Below are 22,307 nucleotides of genomic sequence, written 5' to 3' on the forward strand. Positions count from 1 at the left end.
GGGCCAGGCTGGACACGTGGACTGCAATTTAGAAGAGGCCAGTTGAAGTAGGCCTCACTGAGAAGATTCCAGCAGTCTTGAAGGTGAAGGGAAAGGGAAATGGGCAGTGCAAAGGTCCTGAGGCAGCCAGCCTGGTGTCATTGAGAAATCAAGGAGGCCAGTGTGGCCGCAGAAGCGCCAGGAGAGTCAAAGGAGAGGGGTAGGGTAGGGTAGGTAAGAAGCCAGGAGGCCAGCTGAAGACTCTTTTGGTGACCCGGATGATGGTGTCTGAGGCAGAGTGACAGCCTCAGTGAGAAGCCTTAAGAGGACCCTCAGCAGACCAAGAGCTCAGCCCAGGCCGGGCACCACTCCCAGTGCTTTGCCAGCACTAGCTCACTTCATGCACACAGCCCTACAGAGCTGGTGTGCTCATGGTCATCCTGTTGTATAGATAAGGATCCTGAGGCACAGACAGGTGAAGTAACTTGCCTAGGGCCACACAGCTTGAAGGTAGCGGAGCCCAGGTTTGAACCCAGGTCGTGGCAATCAGAGCCCAGGCTCTTGAAGAGCCACACTTTTCAGACAGAAAAGTCACAAAGCTTGCCCTGAGGGAAGCCGTTTGAAAGAAAATAGAACACCCGGCCCTCATCAGAGAGGTGGGCCAGGGGAGGGGCAGAAGGTCAGGCTCAGGTCTGACCACCGGGCAGTCCCGCTGCACCTGCCCTGGAGGTGGGCGCTCAGGGAGGCCCTCGAGCTCCTCAAGTCTCCATCTCATCTTGTGGGGGAACGGGGGCCGCGACTGGAGCTGCCTGGCAGGGTTCTGCAGGGGCTCGAGGGTCCCGGGAATGCAGCATTGCTCAACTAGGGGTGTTAGCATTGTCACCCACCCTGGATGGTGCAGGTTGACTAACAGAGCGGGCAGGCAGGGCTGGAGACGGGACCACGGGTTGGGGAGCCTGGGCCCCAGGGCCTGGGAGGAGCCGTGGACAGGTGGGAGAGGGCAGCAGTGGTCCCCACAGGGATGCTGGACAACAGAGGGGGCCTGCCTTCCGGGGCTCCAGGGGAGCCTGACGGTTTGGGAAGGTGGAGCAACGAAGGGGACGAGGCCCCAGACACACAGACCCGGCTCAGAGGCCCGCCAGCTGTGTGGTCTTCATATGTTTTAACCTCTCTGGGCCTCAGTTTCCTCACCTGTAAAAATAGGGAAGAGAAATGCCAGCTCCACGGGGAGGGCGGCCGGGCTAGCCCGAGTCCTGCTGTCGACTCTCCCCAAGTGTTTCTGGCACTCTGAGGCTGTTTTTTGAGGGTAAATTAGAAGCTCGCATCTTTAAAAGCAATTTTTATTTTCTGCCAGGAAGCTTTTGGGGGTTCGTTATTTTTCTTCAAAATGTGTAAAAATGCTTCAGCTGTGCGTGGCCGCTGGGTCTCCTCGTTTGTTTCCCCTGGTTCATTAGTGGGTGTGTGCTAATCCGCGCCGCAGTGGAGCCCTTCTGTGTCTCATTAAGTGCTGAAATCAGCCATTTTCTGCTACTTACTTCTGTTTCAAGTAACATACATATTCTGAGGGCAGAGTTCTTTTTCTGCCCTCATTGCATCCTTATCCAGCAAACACCTGTGTGCCGGTGCTATCCTCTTGTGCCCTGGGACAGACCTTTTCTGAGTGACTTCACTGGCGTTGGTGGCTTTTGTTCCATCTTTTTGCCAGCGACTTGCGAACGTCTCTCTCCTGCGGGGCCCCCCCACCGCGAGCCCCGAGCTTCAGTCTCTGGCTCCAGGTGGGCGCCTCTCAGACAGATGCTGACTTTGTGTTCCCCGCCGGCCAGCAGGCTCGCCCCCAACGGTGGAACCCAGGACAAGAGCGACATGGAGGCGCCCTCCTCCTCTCTCCTCGCCCCGGCTCCACACGGAGCTGCAGGGCATCGCACACACGCGCACGGACACCCCGGGCTGAGTCCGAGCTCTGTCCACACCCGCACCCTCCCCTGAAATCAGCACCCCCTGCCTCCCCCAGGCCTAATGGAGTGCACACCTGTGGCGCAGTTCCCCCTGTGGGGGGCCCAGGTTGTGTGGGCAGGGAACTCTGGAGTCCAGAAACCTAAGAGGTCACCCCCAACCCTCGCTCTTCCTGGCCCCAAGGGCACCATGCTGAGCCCATACATTCTGTTTCTGCCTCTCCCCCCGAGTGCTGGGGCCCCATCCGCGCCGCCTCCTGCTCATGGGGAGGGCGGAGCAGTGGTTCTTCCCCCGTCTCTCCTCTGCTCTGATCCATCCCAGGGTGGGGAAATTGTTAATTAGATTAAATCTTTCCCACTCCAGCGGTTTCCCCTTCCATAACACACACAGTCCGGCCCTTGCAGCCACAGCACGCCCCTCCTGGCTCTCAGCTCCAGCCCACTGGCCATGGCAGATGGAACATGGCCATCCTCCCTGCAGGTCCTGCTGTCCAGATGTGGTGGCCGAGTGGTCCCTTGAGTCTGGGCTGGCCTGTGACTCACCTTGGTCCACAGAAAGTGGCAGTAGGCATGTTGTGCTGCTTCAAGCCTGGGCCTCATCACCAGGCCTGCAGCTTCCACTCAGACCCTGTCCAGCTGCCACAGGCCAGGCCCAGGCTAGCCCACCAGGGAGCAGAGAAGAAGCCTCCGCTCCAGGCCCTCCGAGGCCCCCAGCTCCACCACCTGCCAGCCGACCTCAGAAATGCACCTTGGTCCAGCCACGCCCGGTGGAGAACCGCTCGGCAGAGCACAGCCCAAATTGCTGGTCAGAATCACGAACAAAACCAAAGGGTATGGTCTTAAGCACTACATTTTGGGGTGGCCAATTACAGAGCAAAAGCTGAGCGACACCTTGGTGCACACCTCCGTGACAGCACGGGGTCAGCCACGGCCTCCCTGGAGGTGCCAGGCCAGCCTGCTCTCGGCCTGCAGTCTTCTCCTTAAACAAGCGCTCTGTCCAAGGCCTCTCTGACCTCCCTCTGTGTCGGCGCCTTGTTCCGCCTCCCCTCCCCTCCCCCATTCCTCCCCGTCACCCTGTCACGACACACATCTCTACCTCTCCTCTGGTCCTGGCCTCTCCAGGCCGCAGTGGGCGCAGGCCTGCATACAGATGCATACTCACTATAGTGACACGTGACAGAGCAGCCCAGAGGGCAAAGGACAGACCCTTTAATGAAGGGTGCTGCACCCACTGGTTAGCCAAATGGAGGGAAAGTGAAACTGAATTCCCGCCTCACGCTATACACACAAGGGATTTCCAGGTGGCTTAAAGACCAAAATGTGGAAGGCGCATCTGTAAAGTTTTTGGAAAACGAAGCTATCCATCACATATCCGTCTGACAAAGGAAGAGTACGTAAGGTACATACAGTACAGGACACACGTACACACAGTCCATAAAGAACTCACACAAATTTACAGGGAGAAGACAAATGACCCCTCAGGAGAATCAGCAAAGGACTTCAAGAGACACTTCACCAAAGAGGGAAGATGAGAGCCAACAGGCACGTGGAAAGAAAAGATGTCCCACCTCACTCATCCACAAGGACACGCAAACCAAACCACAGGGTGAAAGAGGACTCTCCCGTGAGGCCGGGAACAACACAGGGTGCTCGCAAGGAAGTAGATCAGAGGCTTACAGCTCTGCTGGCAGGGCGTAAATTGGTACACACTTTGGAAAACAGGTGGTATCACCGCGTTTAACAGAACAAATGCACGTCTTCTGACCCCACAATTCCATTCACAAGTGTCTCTCCAGGAAAATTCTTGTACCTGTGCATCAGGAGACATGAACAAAATTGGTTTTAAAAGCATTGTTTGTAAAAGAAAAAAAGTAGGCCCAAAACCCAAATGCCATCGGCAGGAAACTAGATCAATGAATTGTGCCGCGCTCATACCGCGAGACGCTACTGCGCAGCACGAGGAAGGGTGCCCGCGCATGACGCTCCCGCTCTGAGCAAAGAGGTGGCCCGAAGAAAAAGGGCAAACGCTTCCACTTCTACAAGGTTCTCCACCAGGCAAGATAGACAAGCTGCTGTCTAGAAATTCATATGTGGATGACAAGCCTAGAGAAGCCGGAGATGTGAAAGTCAGCACGGGACACCCAGGGGTGTCTAAGGAACGGGCAAAAGAGTGGTTCTCAACCTGGGTGTTTTTTCTTCAATTATTATTCTTTGAACTGTACAAATATTCTTATAAAGTCTTCTGTATGATTTATATGTTTCATAATTTTAAAAGTGGAAAAACTAAGAAGGTAGAAAATAAGCGTTTAACTTCAGGAAGAACAGAAAAAAATTGTACAAGGAAGTCTTAGAAGGGCAAAACACTCCTGTCGTCACAATAAGGCAAAGTAAGGATTGATTCCCAAGCCCCGAGTCAACTGTATGGGGCAGTCGAGGCCCCCCCGGGTTGCACAGGAGAGCTGAATCTCACCTCCCGAAACAGACTCAAGTGATTAACTGCCTAAAGCTGATGAATGAAGAAATCAAAGTTCAAACCTATTACTTAAAATAATGGAGAAATACACCAGAAGAAACGACCAAAAGAGTATGAGAAGAGGGGAGAGAGGCATGGGGCACAGAAAGGCTGATTTTTATTATATGGCTTAAATAAATGTTTGTTGAATAATAACTAATAAATAGTTGTTAGGCAGCTGCAGTCAGGTCCCTGAGAAATGTGAACTAAAATGATATTTGGGATTTTTCTGCCCATCAAATTGACAAAAAAGAGAAAGACTGCTAATACCCGGGGTTGGTGAATGTTGAAGAAGCTGGCTGGTTCCTACACCATCGGTAGGAGTAAAATAGGTACAGAAATCAAATGGGAAGCACAATCTGCAGCATTGATCCAAATTTGAAGTGAGTCCACCCACTCCTTACACATGCATGTACAAGGACGGCCCTTGTTCATAACAGAAGGGGAGTCTGGAGTGTCAAGGCAGGAATCTCTGGGGATCGGCATCCAACACGCGCACGGCACCCTCAGCGTCAGGACACAGCAGGGAGCTCGGCAGCCCCTTAGCTCTGATGGGCCACACCCGGTGGAGGGAGACAGAGAGCGGGCGTCCCTGCCACAGTGTGAAGGAGTCCCCAGCTCCCCACAGGCTGCCTGGGAAAAGCTCCAGGACACAGAGCTGTCTAAAATGCAAGTCACAGGGAAGTATGGGCAGCACGATCCCCTTCCCGAGAGGATGCATGCCCAGCTGCAACCCAGAGTCTGGAGAGACCGGAAGCTGGTAAAGCGGATGGTCCAAGTGTAACCACTTTTATTTGTATCACTGGGATTTTTTACACCCACAACGTATTCGTGCATTTCTTGTCTATTTTTTCACACAGTGTTTTGAAGCTTCTATGAATCCACAGTTGAGTTGAGTTGGTTCAAGTTGGAGTAGGGTGAGGCTTGAGTGCTGTTGGTTTAAGGAGTGCTCTGATTAGAGGCAGAAGATGGGGGTTTGGAGTTAGGAATGCCGTGTGCACTAGAAGGCCCAGCAGAGTTGGGGTAAAGTGTTTGGGGAGGATGGGGTTCAAAATGTGAGCGTGAATCAGGATTCTGAAAAGACTAGGATTCTGATGGAGCCAAGGATGGGCTGGGATGGGCTGGGCTGGGCTGGGCTGCAGTCTGAGTTAGGATGTAGATTTCCCAGTTAGGTTTAAAATCAGGCTGGTTAAAATGTGAGAGTGCTTGTCTCTGGGCAAAGGCTCTGAGACACCCCGTCCCCAGCAGCTTCCGTGGCTTTCTGCAGGAATCCAAGGAGTCGGGATGCTGTGGCCGGGGAGGGGTGGCTGCGTGCGGGTCTGTGGCCGCTCAGGACTCCTGTCCCCACGCTCAGTGTGTCCACCCTGAGCCTGCGAGCTGGGAATGGCCAGACTGGCCGCAAGCTCGCTGCGCAGCGTCTTTCCAACTTGTTTACAAGCCTGCGTCGCTGGGAACCTTTCACCGCTGCCTGGGACAAAACGTTCCCTTTTTAAATTTCCTTCAGGCAGAAGGGCATTCACCAGGAGCCGGGACTCAAGCTGGTGCAGGGCGCCACCCCGTGGTGGATTCATACAGCGCGCACCCACCCATCTCCCCCATTCACCCATCTTACACACTGGCCACCCCTATAAAATACCCACCATACATGCATCCTCTACCTAGATCATCCATGCACCCACCCGTGCATCCACCTGTCCATTCCATCCATCCATTCATCCACCCACCCACCCATCGCTCGCCCACCCATATACGCCCACCCACCCACCTGTATACAACTCAGAGATACATACACTTTCTCTCCACCCATCCTCTCATCCCTCCACAGGGATTTTCATCCTTTCAGGTAAATATTTGTCTATCCTTTCACTATCCATTCGCCATCCACTATCCATTGACTCATTTGACAAAATATTTATGGGACACCTGCAAGCTCGATCCTGTGCAAGGCACAGTTCCTGAACTCATGGGCCCTACAGGACTGCAGAGGAGACACCCCCATACGCCCAGAAGCCCTTGTGAAATGGCCATAGTGCTCATGGGGCACTTTGAGGACACATCAGCCCAGACTCAGGGACCAGGGACAGCCGGGCTGAGCTGACAGCTGCAAGCTGAGATGTAAGAGTGGGTGGGAAAGAGCCTTGCAGAGGGGGCGCCAGAGGCCAGTGCCCCGGTAGAGGGCTCAGAGCAGAGGGTGTGAGGGAGCCATGGGGAGAGCGGCCAGACCCTCAAGGCCCCGTCAGCCCCCCTGACGGCTTGACCTCTGTGTCCCAGAGGAGTTTCTTCTACTTTTTAACTACTTTGTTTATTACGGAAATAATACATTGCTCCAACTCCATTGTAAAAAGTGTAGAGAAATCAACAGGGAAAAAATAACAACCCATGACCCCCCCTCACAGGGAGGATATCTCTGCGTACGTGCGAACATGGGTATCTCCAGGGGCAGCCTGCACTGCGTTCCGCAGCACTAGATGCTGGGGTGACAGTGAGCAAGATGCACAGCCCCTGCCCAGGGTGGGGATATCGTGAAGCGGGGAGCTATGGGTACAGCAGATGCTATTGGGCACTCAGCCATTGTCCATTCAAATCTCCCCATTTCCTTGTTAACACAACTGACAGTGTGCAGGCACCTGCCCTCATCCCCAGGGCCATATGCCCCACAGCTGGGGTCTCCCAGAGTTCCCATTCTCCATGCATGAAAAATATTTTTGGCTAAGGAGACACGACAAGAAGTGTTCTGAGGGGCTTCTCATTATGGGGGATTCTATTTCCTTATCATTTAAGTCATTTCCCTTTTTTTTTTTTTTTTTTTTTTGAGGAAGATTAGCCCTGAGCTAACATCTGCTGGCAATCCTCCTCTTTTTGCTGAGGAAGACTGGCCCTGAGCTAACATCCGTGCCCATCTTCCTCTACGGTATATGTGGGATGCCTACCACAGCATGGCATGCCAAGCGGTGCCATGTCCTCACCCAGGATCCAAACTAGCGAACCCTGGGCTGCTGAAGTAAGCAGTGCCACTTAACTGCTGCGCCACTGGGCCGGCCCCTTAAATCATTTCTTAATGGTGGAGTTTTCTGTTTCTTACAGCAAAATGCAACCTAAATAATGTCAGAAACTATTATTGAGAACTTCCTTATCTGGGTTCCTGAAACTAAATGACACCCTCCTGTGGGGCACAATGCAGGAAGTGACACCCTGCTGCCTCATGTCTCCTGGCACAATGGAAGGAGTGTCTTTCCTCCCCATATCTGGACCTCATCCCCAGCCTCCTCAGCACCAGAGTCCATCTATCTTGCCCTGTTCCTCCTCTCTCTCTCTCTCTCTCTCTTTCTCTCTGTCTCTTTCATTTCCTCTATTCCCTCAAGCCTGGTCTAGACTCAGCCCCTCCTCCTGGCTGACCACAGTCCCTTTAACCTCCTGGAACCCCCACCCCACCCCACCCCAAGCCTGTGGAGACAAGGCACTAGAGCCCACCCGTGATCCAGAACAAAGTCAATGCAAATTTCCCACCCAGTGCGCAGTGTCCCCCGAGCCTTGGCGGTCTGACTCCTGAGCTGCGGCACTGGGTCCGGCATTGGCGGCCTAGTCTCCACCAGAGCTGCAGGGAAGAACCAGCTCATATCTCCCAGTCCACTGTGGGTCGGCGCCAGCCACACCCTCAAGGGAGCAAGACAGGGCCATGACCATGACCCACTCATACACCTGCCCCCCCGCCCCGTCCCCGGCCAGGACTTTCTCAGACTTCTCTCTCCCGACCACCAGTGGTCCAGTTAGCAGATCCAGTGAGCACTTTTCAATCTCTTAGCCACTTGAAAGCATTTCTTCTTCTTCTTAACATATTTATTGAGATATAATTCATATATGCCAAAAAATCCCCCATTCAAAGTGTATTGAATATAGTCACAGTTGTACAACCATCACCATGACCTAATGTTAGAAATTTTCATCACCCAAAAGAAAAATCTACAAATCATTAGCTGTCACTGCCAGTTTTCCCAAACACCACCGCAACCCCAGCCCCTGGCAAATGCGAACCTCCTTTCTGCCTCTTCGGACCTGCCTGTTCTGGACATTGCAGATGAAATCTAACAGCCTGCCGTCTTTTGTGACTGGCTTCTTTCCTTAGCACAAAGTTTCCACGGTGCATCCATGTTGTAGTACAAATCAGTACTTCCTTTCCTTTTATTGCTAAATAATATTCCATTGCATGAGTACCCATGTTTTGTTTATCCATTCACCACTTGGTGGAAATTCGGGTTGTTTCCAACTCTTGGCTAGTATGAAGAATGCTGCTATGAATATTCATTTATGAGTTTTTGCGTGGATGGATTTTCATTTTTCTTGGATATATGCTTTGGAGTAGAATTGCCGGGGTGCGTGGTAACTTTTAACTTTCTGAGGAACTGCCATACCGTTTTCCAGAGTGGCTGCACCACTTCGTGTCCCCATTAGCAGGCTTCCAGTTTCTCCGCATCCTCCCAGCACTTCTTATTACCTGTCTTTTTGATTCTAGCCATCCTCGTGGGTGTGAAGTGCTATCTCCCTGTGGCTTTGATTTGCATTTCCCTAATGACTAGTGATGCTGAGCATCCTTTCAGGTGCTTATCGGCCATTTGTAGATCTTCTTTGAAGCACTGTCTATTAAGATCCTTTGCCAAACAACTGGATTACTTGCCTTTTTACTAATGAGTTGTGGGAGGTCATTATATATTCTAGATACGAGTCCCTTATCAGATATGCACTCGGCAAAAATTCTCTCTCAGTCTTCTCACTTTCCTAATGGTACCATTTATAGCACGAAAGTTTTCACCTTTGATGAAGCCTAATCTATCTGTTTTTTCTTTTGTCACCTGTGCTTTTGATGTCAGGGCTAAGAAACCATCATCTAGCTCACGGTCACAAGACTTACTCCTGTGTTTTCTTCTCAGAGTTTTGACTCTTGTATTGAGGGCCGTGACTCATTTTGAGTTAACTGTCTCGAAAGCCATGAGGCGGAGCCCACCTTCGTTCCTTCACACGTGGGCCTCCAATTGCTCCCGCACTGTTGGTTGAGAAGACCATTATTTCCCCCTTGAATTGTCCTGGCACCCACGTTCTTCTTTAAATTGTCTGTTACTTTGACACACTTGCCTGCTTTTCTTCCCACCTCTTTGTCCCTCCTTCTGTTTCTGCTCTGCGACTCCTCTTCCCAGACACTCCCACAGGGACCTCACCCATCACCTCCACCCACCCCCTCCCTGGGTCTTCACAGCTGTTCCGGGATGTCCTGCAGGCACCTCACATGCAGCCCGCGTACAACTCTCCTCCTTCTTTTTCCCCACCCTCACTCTCCACGTCAGCGCAGATGCCAAGACAGAAACAGACATACAAGAGAGGTATTGGGAGAAACGCCTGTTTGGAGGAAGCGCATGGGGCCAGGAGGAGGTGGAGAGACTCAGGCCCCTGCAGGTCTGTGAAGGGAGAGAGGCACCAAAGGGAGACAGGTGGGCAGAGCCCCAGCGGCAGCACTGAGGATGTCCTGCCCAGGCAGACAGGAAGCGCTGGTGCCAAGCTTGCTCACTGGGGGAGTCCCGTGTGAGCCGGAGTGGCCAGGCTGTGCTTGGGCAGGGGCTGGGACTGGCTGGGAAAAGCATGGCCTCGGTGTGAAGCTGCGCTCCTGCCTGAATGTGCAATAGCTGGAGCCTGCCAGCCAGCTGAACTCCTCCTAGGAGCTTCTTTCTGGAAAGGAGACCTGAGCACACTCCCCACCCACTTCCCAGCTCAGCGGGGCACTCAGGAGCCCCCCACAGCCAGTCTGTCTGCCCTGTCTCCCAAATGAAGCTTGTGTCAGCCTCTCTCCACCCTAACAGCTTCCACCTTCATCTGCAGCAACATTGTGTCTGCCTTGGAAATGGCTTCCTAGCATCCAGCCTGCCTCTGGGCTTGCCTGCTCCACTCTATCCTCTCCACGAAGATAAGACGGAAGTAAGTAGCAAATCCCATGGTGGCTTCGCCTCCTTTGTGCTCCAAGGGGAGTAATGAAAGACCCCTCATTGCCTTGGAACAGCACTCCAGCCCTCTGTGGCCTGGCAGGCACCCGCCATGCCTTCCTCCCACCACCCCCACCTTCGCCAGCACACACCCTCTGCCCCAGCCTCCCAGGGCGACTCGTGCTCCCTGAACTCAGGTGCACACTCTTCCCTGCTCTTTCAAGGCCCTTACTCATGGCCCTAACTGCCTGTTTAACTCCTATGCATCCTTCAACCCAGTGCAGATGACGCCACCCCCAGGATGCCCTCCTTAATGATTCAGGCCAACTGAATCTGACTCTGGGCTCTCAAACTTTCCTTATTATCCCACTTAACACTGTTTCTCTTGTACTGTAGTCTAACACATGTGCCAAAAGTCACCCCTGTTTTCTCCCCAGATGCCCATCAAATTATCTGTCCATGTGAGCTGGCAGGAAAGCAGTCTGCTGACCAAGATATAAAAAGTATGCCAGGCCAGAGCACCACAAGGGAGGTGAGGGCACTGAGTCCAGGGGCCTGAGAGGGAGGGGGGATGGTGCTTCAGACACACTTCCAGGACCTGGCAGCTTCCCCTGACACATGGCAGGCAGAGGTACTGTCGAGCGCAGCTTGAACGGGGCCACAGCCATGTGGAGTGGGTAAAATGAAGCAGTGCACATGGCAGACACAGCTCGTGAAGAGCCCTGACTTCAAACCACAGGGAGATCTCCCCGCGTGCCATCAGCGTGGCTCCTACCGACAGACAGGACTAGCAAGTGCTGGCGAGGCTGTGGAGAAAAGGGAATCCTCGTGCTCTGTTGAGGGGAACGTAAACTGGCACAGCTACTGTGGAAAACTGTATGGAGGTTTCTTTAAAAAATTAAAAATAGAACCACCATATGATCTAGCAATTCCACTTCTGGTATTTGTCTGCAGGAAACAAAAACACTAATTCAAAAAGATGTCTGCACCCCCATGTTCACTTTAGCATTATTCACAACAGCCAAGACACAGAAACAACCTAAGTGTCCAGTGATGGATGAATGGATAAAGAGAATATGGTACGTATATACGTGTGTGTGTGTATATATGATCTCACTTACATGTGGAATCTGAAAAAAAGGAAAAGAGCTCACAGATACAGAGAACAGATCGGTGGTTGCTAGAGCGGGTGGAGGTGGGTGAAATGAGCGAAAGCGGTCAAAAAGCACAAACTTCCACTCGTAAAATGTATAAGTCCTGGGGATTTAATGCACAGCAAGGTGACTATAGTTAACAATACTGTATTGTATATTTGAAAGTTGCTAAGAGAGTAGATCTTAAAAGTTCTCATCACAAGAGAAAAAAATTTGTAACCATGTGTGGTGATGAATGTAACTAGACTTCCTGTGCTCATCATTTTGCAATATAGACAAATATCGAAAGATTATGTTGCACATATGAAACTAATATGTTATATGTTAATTATACCTCAATTAAAAAAAAAGCCTGAGTCACCGAAAAGTGGAGTGGACGTGGTTTAGTCACTCTCCATATCCTGCTGCCTCTGAGGCTGAAGGAAAAGGCAGAAGGAAATCCAGATGCACGAGGCCTGGGCAGTGCAGCATCCCACACCACAGCGCTGCCCAGACCCGAATGGGAGGCCGCCGGGCATCCTGCAGCGTTTCTGCTTCCATAGGGAGCCGCAGACATCCAAGAGCACCAGTGGCTGTGCTGTGCATTGTCCAGGCTGTTGACCGAGATGAGCGGCGCCACACCTAGGAGAGAGGTTCCAAAGTCAGCTGAGGTACTTGGCCCAGATGTCAGGCCACCCAAGGCCCACAGGCACTGGTGGGGCTGGGGAGGGACAATGCCTGGCCAAGCAGTCAAGAGACTCCCTCCCCAGCCCCAGGCCCCACAGCCTGGCCCTCCCCAGCCTGCTGAGCCCTGCTCGCCCCAGGCCAGTGGGATGAGACATCAGTGGTGGTTAATAGCCAGGGCTGTGGAGTCAGACTGCCCCAGTTTGAATCCCAGTTCTGCCGCCTATGAGTTCTCTGGCCTTGGGCAAACAGCTTCCTGTCTCCGACCCTCAGCATCCTCACACAGCCCGCTGCAGCTGGCTGGGCGTGTCCGCACGGGACAAGGCCTGCAGATGGCCCTCCCTTGGTTGGCAGGCCCCTCAGACCGCACTCTAATACTGGCAGACAAGCACTATTTGAGGCCCAGCTAGGTGCCAGGCTCTGTGCTAACCACACAACATACCTCCCAGACATTATTATTATTCCCACTTTTTAGATGAGGAAACTAAGGCCCAGAGCGCTTCAGTAAGTTGTCCAAAGTCACATAGCCAGTGAGGGACCTCCCTGGGATTTGGACCCAGCCCGGCTGATGCCACAGCCCATTCTCTTGGCCACCATACTGTCCTACCTCTCCAAAGTGTGACAGTCAGTCTTCAGTCCGGAAAACACCAGCCCTTGAGGAGTTTAAAAGAGAGGGAACTTAACACAGGGAGTGGGTTACACAGGCTCTGAAGATCTAGACGCCGAAATAGGAACTGCGAGGCAATCTGAGCGGCTGCAGACTGAAGGCGGAGGCGGTCTTCCAGGACCCAGGAGCCAGGGCTCCTGACGGGCAGAACCACAGCAGGCCTGCCGGCAAGGCAGCCCCAGCGGAGAAGCCAGGAGCAGAGGACAAGGATGGGCGCCCTGGCCCCCGGGACCCGCCCTCAATCTCCCACCCAGGGGCCTCCCCAGCTGGTGGCAGGGACCCTGGGAAATGCCAGGGGATGGATTTGGAGGAGGCAGGCTGTGACCACAGAGCACACACCGGTCTGTTAGAGGGACCCTACACAGGGAGGTGACCCTTGAAATGAATCTTGAGAGAAGAGTAGGAATTTGTCGGCAGAATAAAGGTCATTCCAAAAACAGGGAACGAGAGAAACAAGGGCACAGAGTAAGTGTTGCAAGACAGCTGAGCCCCGGTGCCCTGGAGGACAGGTCCAGCCGCTCCCTCCTGCCACCTGTCCTCCCGGCAGAGTACGGTGCCTCTGAGGCCCTGCCTGGCTGGTGGCCGCCTCACCCTGGAGCTGCTTTCCTGCTGGCGGCTCTGGGCTCTGCCCCTGCCCCCATCCCCAGCCTGGCTCCTGGCAGCCCTGCAGATTCGGAGAGCCCCACATCCTTTCCCTCAAATGGCTAGAGTTGATCTCTGCTGTCTCTCCCCAAGAACCCTGATCCACCTTCTTTGAGGAGGAAAATACAAAATCAGAAGTACAATTTTCCCCTCTAAGAAGATCCTCAGCTTTTCCCCCAAAAACATTTTGTTATGAAAATTTTCAGACTTCAAATAGACAGAAATATGGAAAGAATTTTGTAGTGAACACCTAGGCAGCCACCACGGGGGTTCTACAAGTTACACGTTACTATACCGGCCTTTGATCACCTCACTATCCAACTGTCCATCCCTCCATCCATCCATCTTATTTTTAAAACTAGCTTTTAATCTGAAAATTGAGTTTCCAGTTAGATTTGCTGGGCCAAGTTTAAAAGTTCCAAAGCAGGCCACATTTTCTGGATGATTTTCTTTCTAACCGTCTAAATAACTGACAGCCAAAGCAGAGACAAGAACACACAACTTGACCTGAGAACTTCCTTCACTGTGAAGTTGCACCCTTGGCCTTCTTGGGCTTTTTGCCAAGTGTATGCATCACTGCTTTGGATAATTGCATAAAATTATAAAACAATTCCTGTGAGAGGCAATGTGTCTGGCTAAGAGCAAGGCTGGCTCTCCGTGGCCTGAACAGCCCCTCTCTGGCGCTCCCTGGCTCTGCTGGGCACGTTCCTATTGCCGTGGCGACCCCGTCTCCTCCGGTGAACTTCACAGCTTCAAAGGGCAGCCTGCGTTAAATGGGCCCATTTGTGTGGAGCCCAGAGGACAGTGCCTGGCACATGCAAACAGTCTGTAAGTGTTAACGGAAAACCCACTATGGTCCATAAACTGATCTGCTGATAACAGGGAAGTGGTAGTGTCGACAAAAATAATCCATAACCAAGCTATAAATGAAAATTTGGGTGAGTTTATTCTGAGCCAAAATGTGAGGACCATGGTCCAGGGCCTTCCTTTCCAAAGGAAGAAAGGGCACCAAAGAAGTGGGGTGCACAGAGTGATTATATACCCCCAGAGAGGATGTTTCACATAGGATTGAAATGTCCCTTTTACAATAGTCTCAAGACTGCTCTGTCGGCACAGCAAGTGATGGACACAGCAGATAGCGGGTCTGCTGTCTCGTCTCCGTGGGCACAGCAGGGAGGAGGCAGTTCTGTTGTCTCGAGCTGGGTGGTCACAGGTGAGCGCAGCAATCAGTTCCTGGCCTAAGGAAAGATGCTTATCCTTAAGGAAATGCCAACGTGGGGGGGACGGGTGGGGGGGAGTTGCACCTTTATCTTAAGGCCATTTGTTCCTGTCTTTGGGACACAGCAAATGCTTACGCAGATATACAACGCGTGCTCAACGGCCATGTCAGGCCCTTTGGAAAAACAAAGTCAGGCCGAATTAGGTTTACACCAAATGGCTTCCTCACATACTCCAGTGTATCCCACTGCTTGTCATGTCTATTTGTCACTCAGTAGCTTTTCTCTCTCTCTGGATTGCCTGTTTTCTAGATTCCTAAGAGTCTCATCAGAACTCCTGGTGTTTGAGAGAAAGCCTTTCAGAACTGTTCACCTCCCTGCCTCAGTCACGAATTAACAAAGCACCTGTCTGGCCTGCGGAAACCTCAGCCCGCTGCACAGCTCTTCGCTCTCCTGCCCTGACAGTGGGGAGGAGGGCAGGCTGCCAGATCACTTAGGACTTCGAATGACAATGCAAGGGGAGGAAACTGGAGCAACTTGTCTGTTCAGGGTATCTAAGGCTAGCTGCTGCAACAAATACTCGCCCCCCCCCCCACCGCCCCGCCCCCAACAGGCACTAACCACATATATGGCTTAATACAAGAAAACTTCCCTTCTCCCCCGTACAAAGCCCACTGTGGTTCCTGCCGGCTGGGACGCCATCCTCCAGGGACCACCCAGGGATCGCCGCTCCTTCCGTCTCCGGGAGCCCCTCCACACTCAGTGGACCTGGTCTTCCCACCCAATGCCCCTGCCCTGGGCAGGGCCAGGAGCTCCTGGGGTTCTCACTAGCACCACACTGCTGGTCTGCAGACTGCTGCAGACTCCCCTAGGCACCCCTAAACGTCCCTAGAAAGGCAGAGCCCTGACGTGCCCCCAGCGCCAAGCAGCCCTTGTCAGGCTGTAACTCCCCTGGACGTGCGGGGACATCTGGTGACCACTGGCAGCACTCAAGGAGCGGTTTCCGGCTTCTTTGGGGGAACAGGGGTCTCGAGCTGGGGGAGGGGCAGAGGGCAGACCCTGGCGCCCCGTGGCCACAACAGCTGAATCTGAGCGATCTAAACTGGATCCCGGCTCTTTATCCCCTCACCCCCTGCCCTCTCTCCTGATACAACTTGTGCCCCTGGGTCTCCGTGGTGCCTCACGCACCCTAAGGAGCGCTGGTTCCAAGCCTTAGCCAGCCGGCATCGGAATCCCCAGGAGGGCTTCTTACAACCCAGCGTGCCGGCTCACGCAAAGTTTCTGCTTCAGGAGTGGGGCCAAACGTTCGCTTTCCTAACGAGTTCCCAGCGTTTCTGATGCCGCTGGCCCCGGGGACCACACTTCACGAACCACCCCTCTAGAAAGGGAGGTCCACTCCGCAGAAAGGATCAGGTGTATTTCTGCACCACGTGCGTCCCGAGGTGAAGGCCGAGTAAATGAACAAGGGAACGAGAGACAAAGAGCAGGAGCGGCGCGGAACAACCAAGGAGGGAGAAAGGAAACGCCTGTCCAGGCCCCACCCCGGCAGGCCCTGCGGCCTTTGTGACGTCACCGCCCGTCTCCCGGAGGAGGGTTGCCATGGCGACGTAAACGTAGCGCCGCGCGGCGCGCAGAGCTGGGACCCGCGGCACGGAAGCTTCCGAGCGAGCCCAGGCGCGCGGCCGGTGGGTGCGCGGGGCCGGGGTGGGGGCGCGCGGGGTCGGGGGTGCGCGCTGGGCCCCGGGCGGGCTCTTCGGGCGGTCCTCGCAAAGCCTCTTTGCAAGGCTCCCCGCCCTTGCTTAGTCTTTCTTTGCTTGCTTTATCACCTACCTAGCCATCTAGCCATCCGTTCCCTGTGCACCTTGCTTTGTGGCCCGACGGTGCGTCCGGCGTCTTAGGCTCCGGGGCCCCGCTAACCTAGGCCTTCCCGGCATCCGGACTCCTCTCCGTGGGCGCTGCAGCAGGAATGTGGCTGCAAGGGCGCAAGCTTTGGAGACAAGGAATCTTGGGCTGGAATCCCAGCTGTGGCCCTTCCTGGCTGTGTGACTTTGGACACTTCGCTGTCTCTACTTTGCCAAAATGAAAACTCCGTCCACGAGTAGTTAAGGACGAGCCAGGCGCTTTGAAGAGCGCCTCTGCTACAACTCAGAAAAGACCTCTTTCTCCTGGAGCCTACATTCTAGGGGGAAGTGGGCGTAAACTGATTTTTTAAAGTGATAAATCAGATAATGGGTAATTGCAGAGAAGAAAATAAAGTGAGGTCATCTGGGGGTGGGAAGAAAACCCACTTTGGATGGGGTGATGAGAGAAGACTTCTGTGAAGGGTGACATTTGAGCTCAGATCTGAAAGGAGAGGATTCTTCCTCCCCCAGCTGGGTGGGAGAGGACATTTTTTGGCTGAAGAGGCAACCAAAGCAAAGGCCCTGAGGCGGACCAAGGTGGGCGTGTTCTGGGAGCAGAAGGGTTAGGCAGGGCAGCTAGAACCAAGTCAAGTAGGGGAGAGAGCATGGAGGGGGAGGAGAGCAGCAGGTGTTGGCCACATGGTGAGCCCTCCGTCAATGCCTGCTGTTCACAGCCACCCAGGGGTGAGGGGCTGTGAGCCTGAGGACCGCCTGGCTCAAGCACTGTGTCGTTCCCCAGGTTGGAATCTCCTTTAGCCGAGGTCAAGTTTTGCAGCAAGCCCTGCCCTTGATCCTCTGCCCAGATGTTCAAGATCCTGTCTACTATGGTCTCCAAGGGCGCGGCTCACCACAGTAAGTACCAGGCTGCTGCGCACTGTCTCAGAGGTTAAAGACAGCCTTGGGAGCCTGGCACAGTGAGGTCTAGTTTTCATCAAGGGTTAAGGTGATTCTAAATCAGGCCTTGAGGTTCCCTAGAAACTCCGTGTGTTGGTTTCCTGGGGCTGCTGTATCCAAGTGCCACCTCAGACTGGTGGCTTAAGCAACAGACATTTATTGTCTCACAGTTCTAGGGGCTGGAAGTCCAAGATCTGAGTGTCCTTGGCAGGGCTGCTTCCTTCTGAGAGTGGTGAGAGAGAATATGTGCCAGCCTCTCTCCTGGCTTCTGGTGGTTTGCTGGTAATCTGTGAAGTTCCTTGGCTCGTGGAAGCATCACCTCCGCCTCTGCCTTCCTCTTCTCACGGCCTTCTGTGTGTGTTTGTTCCAAATTTCCCCTTTGTATTAAGGACAGGAGTCATATTGGATTAGGTGCTGTTGACCTTAAACAGATAGCCAGTTATTTCTCCAGCAAAAATGGATTTCTTCGGAAGCAACAAAGAATTGCAATTTGGGGTCTGCCACCATGGCAAAACATGTGCAAGTGCCCTTCAACAGGGCATGAGAAGCTCTTTCATGGAGGGGAAGAAGTTGAGAAGGCTATTGTAAACAGAGGCCGTCGAGGAGACTGGGAGTCCCAAGTGTGGTGGCTTTTCACTGGCCGAGCTGCAGCAGTCTCTAATTGGCCGAGCCGTGACCGTCACTCGTTGGCCGAGCCGTGACCATCACTCGCTGGCCGAGCCGTGACTGTCTCTCCCTGGCTGAGCTGTTGCTGGGAGAGAAGTCTTTTTACTTCCTGTTGGGGATTGTAGTGCATGAGAGCTTCCCCTTCTGGCCTCCTGACTCCATTTTAAATGTGGTTCCAGTTTATTAATTTTCACAGTACCCACCCTACTCCAGCATGACCTCATCCTAGTTACACCTGCAATGACCCTATTTTTAAACAACGTTACCTTCTGAGGTGCTGGGAGTTAGGATTTCAAATATTCTAAAACATTAATTTTGAGGGGGACACAATTCACCCCATAACCGGCCTTAAGGAAGATATCACAACGGAGGTGGGCCTTTCTCAGCTTTCCTACAGCTGTGGCTACGGGGCGACCCACGGGAGGTGCCAGCTGGCCCCAGGCCTGTGTATGAAACATCTCCCTCCTCTGGAGCCACACACAGGCTGCCAGGTGCTCCCCCTGGCTGGCAGGGAGGAAAGCTGCTGAGGCACATCTGGGAGCCGCCTGGGCTGAAGTGGGCTAATGAGCAGTGTCATCCACTGTCATCTGTGTGTCAGCTTCTAATTTAATCCGTGTTTGGATGGGTAAAGTATTCCCAAGGTTCAAAATTCAAAAGTGTGTTCATAAACCCCTTTGTGAAAGACCTCCCTACCCCTACTCTGTCCCCAGACACCCAGTGTCCCCTCCTCGGAGGCGGCCAGCGTCACTAGTGTCTCTCGTATCCCTGCAGGTGTGTTCCGTGCACATACAAGCAAGTACGACGTATAGATGCAGTGTCTCATCTTCTCACACACACGGCCACACAATGACAACACGCTGGCGCCTTGCTTTTTTCCATTAACCCTCGCCTTGTGGAGACCGTTCCTTATCGGTACAGCACGAGTTCCCTTGTACTTTTGGAGTTTTGAGCAGAAGAGTAATCCATACCGTGGATATATCACAACTTGTTCAAGCAGGCCACTGTTAATGGGCTTTTAGCTTGTTTCAAAGCATGCGCTGCTACCCGCAGGCGTCCCCACTGTGTGACACTGGCACACTCACTCACTCGCTCTCGCTCACTCTGCTCCAGAGTAAACTGACAAGTGAAGAAAGGCTGAAATAGGGTTACCCAAAAAAGCAGATAGCTTTGAAATGTTTCCAGATAAATTAACTCTAAACACACACAAAACAATGCAACACAATTGTGCTGTCGCAAGACAACCGAAGGATTCGTAAACTATGTTGATTCATCCTGTGGTACCAGGAAGGGGGCTAGATAGGGGGTACCCTGTGACCTTCAAGATTGGGTGTATCATCTCCCTTGGAGGTAACTTGCAAACAGGGGGCCTCTCTGAGCTGAGTGACCTGGTCTGGGTTGAGTGCATTTGGGGAGGAACGGGCCAGGCAGGCACGGCCGAGTGGACAGTCCTGGGGCATTGCCGGGCCGGGCCGGGCAGGGGCGCCAAGCCAGGCAGGTGAGTGAAGTCGGCCTGGGTGGGGGTGCATCAAGCTAGAGACTCAAGCTAGGAGGAATGCGAGTCCAGTGTCCTGGGTTCCGCTGCAGGAGCTGGGGACTAAGGGGGGGGGGGGGGGGCAGGGAGACTGAGCCCTCCAGGGGTGAGGGGCTTGGGGACACCAAGCTCCAAGCCTAGGCCGGGTGCAGATGGAGCGTCTGGACCCCAGCCCCAGCCAAAGGGCGGAGGGCAGACACACCTAGTCGAGTGTGTCACCTCTGTGAGCCTCAGCGGCCTCATCTGCGGAATGGGAGCACTGCCTCTTCGCGGGGCTCCTGTGAGATGTAGGGCTCAGCACGATGCTGGGCACACCATAACTGCTGTATCGTAAGTGCCTTACCATGGGAGCCTTATTGACATTGCTGCTAGTGGTGTCTCCACTGTTACTCGTCTTACACCCACCACTCCACCTCCCGGCCCTCGGCTGCTCTCTGAGTGTGTGAAGCCTGAGTCAGAGGGAGATGCTGAGAGAGTGCAGGACGGCGTGGGGGTGGGGGTCTGGGCAAAGACTTAGCTGGAATTTGACTTCAGAGGAGTGAGGTCTGGGTTTGCTTTTTATTCGCAAACTCTGATGAAGTGCCAGCTGTATGCGGGCACACATTCTAGGTATTGGGGATTCAGGGGTGAGTGAAACCGAGGAGTCCCCACATGGGACTTACACTGTGGTGCGGGAGGCAGGCATTGGCAAACAAACAACCGATCTGTATTTACAACAGCCAAGGAGTGGAGGCAAGGAAAACCGTTGGAAGCTTTGAGCAGGTGGCGTGAGTAGTTTAAATGGGAGGGGTGACCAGGAAGGGCCTCTAGGAGGTGACTGCACCATCTTCAATAACGGTCCTGAAGGAGGAGAGAGTGGGGGAAGAGCATTCTAGGCAGCGGGAAGGCCCAGGAATGGCCCTGAGATGGGAATGAGTGTTAGAGGACGACACAGAAGGCCAATGTGGACCCCATGGGTAGGGCCTTGTGGGCCATTGGGAGGACTATTTGGTTTTGTTGAGGTGATGGGAAGGGTTTAAGCAGGAAATTGCCCAGTTTCTGGTTTGTATGACTTATGACTAGCGGCTGCTTTGCCCACGGCCTCCCTCAAGACCCCGGGCAAGGCCTCACCCGTGGTGCAGAGGACAGAGGACACTTGATAAAGACCTTGGCCGGGCAGAGGAGTCAGGGAAAGCCCAGAGTGGACTCCAAGCCTTCCCAGTTAGGGCTGGTGGGGGCGAGGACGGCAGGACCTGCCCCCAGCTCTGGCCCCCGTGCCTTGCACACCTGCCCCAGTGCAGAGCCAGCTCAGGGAGATGTGGCCTGCAGCTGGTCCCTCCATCTCTGGGGCCCTGACATCCAGGCAAGAACCCAGCCTGAGCCTCATGGGGAGGGGGTGTTCATTGAGTGGCTGAAAGTATTTTCCAAGAGGCAGGCATGGGAGGAGGAGGCTGGAAAGGTCCATCCTGCTGAAGGAGCCTCACTCGCCAGGCGCAGACCCCAGGGGGCACGCCTGCTGCCCCTCAAGTCCACATTCCCCACACTGGGAGCGTCAGAGGAGGGTGTGGGAGCCAGAGAGATCTGTTAAACCCACAGAGGGCTGGGCCTTCCCTGACATCCCTGACTGGGGGGTGGGCAAAGGCTGGATGCAGTAGTTTAATTTGGCAATTTTAGGAAACATGGTTTTAAGTGACCCAAACTTCATCTGGGGAGCTGCCAAATGGGGCCATCTGAAGCCCAGCTGGTGCCAGGTGGGAGGAGCGGGCGTCCACATGTCAGGCCACACCTACTATGTGTCAGGCACTGTGCCAGGCTGTGGGTGCAGAGGTCGGTGCAGAGGTGGTGCCCGCTCTCAGAGAGTTTGGGGAGATGCAACAAACAGCTGTCCCCTCTGTGCTTGCTCCATTCCTGCCACTCTGGCCACTGTATTCCTTGGGCAGGACAGGCACAGTCCCCTCAGCATCTAGGTACCGCCGTCCCCTCTGCCCAGAATGCTCTCCCCCTAGATTTCTCTGTGGCTCCCTCCCTCACTTCCTCCAGAGGTTCATTCGATGTCACCCTCTCAGCGAGCCTCCCCTCTACATCCATTTCAGTCACGGAGCAGCCCGCCCTTCCTGCCTTCCTCCTCACGCTTCCCTGCTGTGTTTCTGGTTGGCACTCACCACCACCACCTGCCTCACCCTTCCTCATTTATCTTGCTTGTCACTCTCTCCCCGGTAGAACGTAAGCTCCATAAAGGAGGGGTGTCTGTCTGTCTTGTGTGCTGTTGTCTCCCCAGAGTCTGGCACATAACAGGCCCTCAAGAAAATTCTGTCCGGCTGAAAGTTTTCCCCCAAGATCAGAAATAAGACAAAGGCATCTGCTTTCCCCACGGCTCTTCAACATTGTACTGGAAGTTCCAGCCGGAGCACTTAGATGAGGAAAGGAAGGCAAAGGCGTCCAATTTGGAAAGGAAGAAGTGAAACTGTCACTATTCACAGAGGACGTGATCCAATATAGAGACAATCCCCAAGGATCCATAAGAAAGTGGCTAGTGCTAATAAATGAATTCAGCAAAGTTGTGGGCATGAGATCAACACTCAAA

The 22,307-nt window shown here is 53.7% G+C and overlaps 1 protein-coding gene and 1 long non-coding RNA gene across 8 annotated transcripts in view; one reads left to right on the forward strand and one right to left on the reverse strand.

The window, feature by feature from the left end:
- Positions 1-11,651: 11,651 nt before the first annotated feature.
- On the reverse strand, positions 11,652-16,708 carry LOC139076079 (uncharacterized). Its single transcript, XR_011527301.1, has 2 exons — positions 16,583-16,708; positions 11,652-12,184 (listed from the first exon to the last, which is right to left on the reverse strand). It is a non-coding gene; the product is annotated as an uncharacterized lncRNA (long non-coding RNA).
- CFAP100 (cilia and flagella associated protein 100) overlaps positions 16,307-22,307 on the forward strand; it is a 66,026-nt gene continuing 60,025 nt past the window's right edge. For 5 of the 7 annotated variants that reach the window (XM_070576424.1, XM_070576426.1, XM_070576427.1 and 2 more), the window contains exons 1-2: positions 16,307-16,437; positions 17,393-17,505. In XM_070576424.1, the coding sequence (XP_070432525.1) occupies positions 17,457-17,505 (49 nt within the window). In that variant the 5' untranslated portion in view covers positions 16,307-16,437; positions 17,393-17,456. Of the gene's footprint in view, positions 16,438-16,586; positions 17,191-17,392; positions 17,506-22,307 lie in introns of those variants that run through there. The other 2 variants (XM_070576430.1, XM_070576425.1) reach the window with 2 other exon arrangements.

Source organism: Equus przewalskii, chromosome 15, assembly GCF_037783145.1.
Source record: "Equus przewalskii isolate Varuska chromosome 15, EquPr2, whole genome shotgun sequence".
Classification (NCBI taxonomy): domain Eukaryota; kingdom Metazoa; phylum Chordata; class Mammalia; order Perissodactyla; family Equidae; genus Equus; species Equus przewalskii.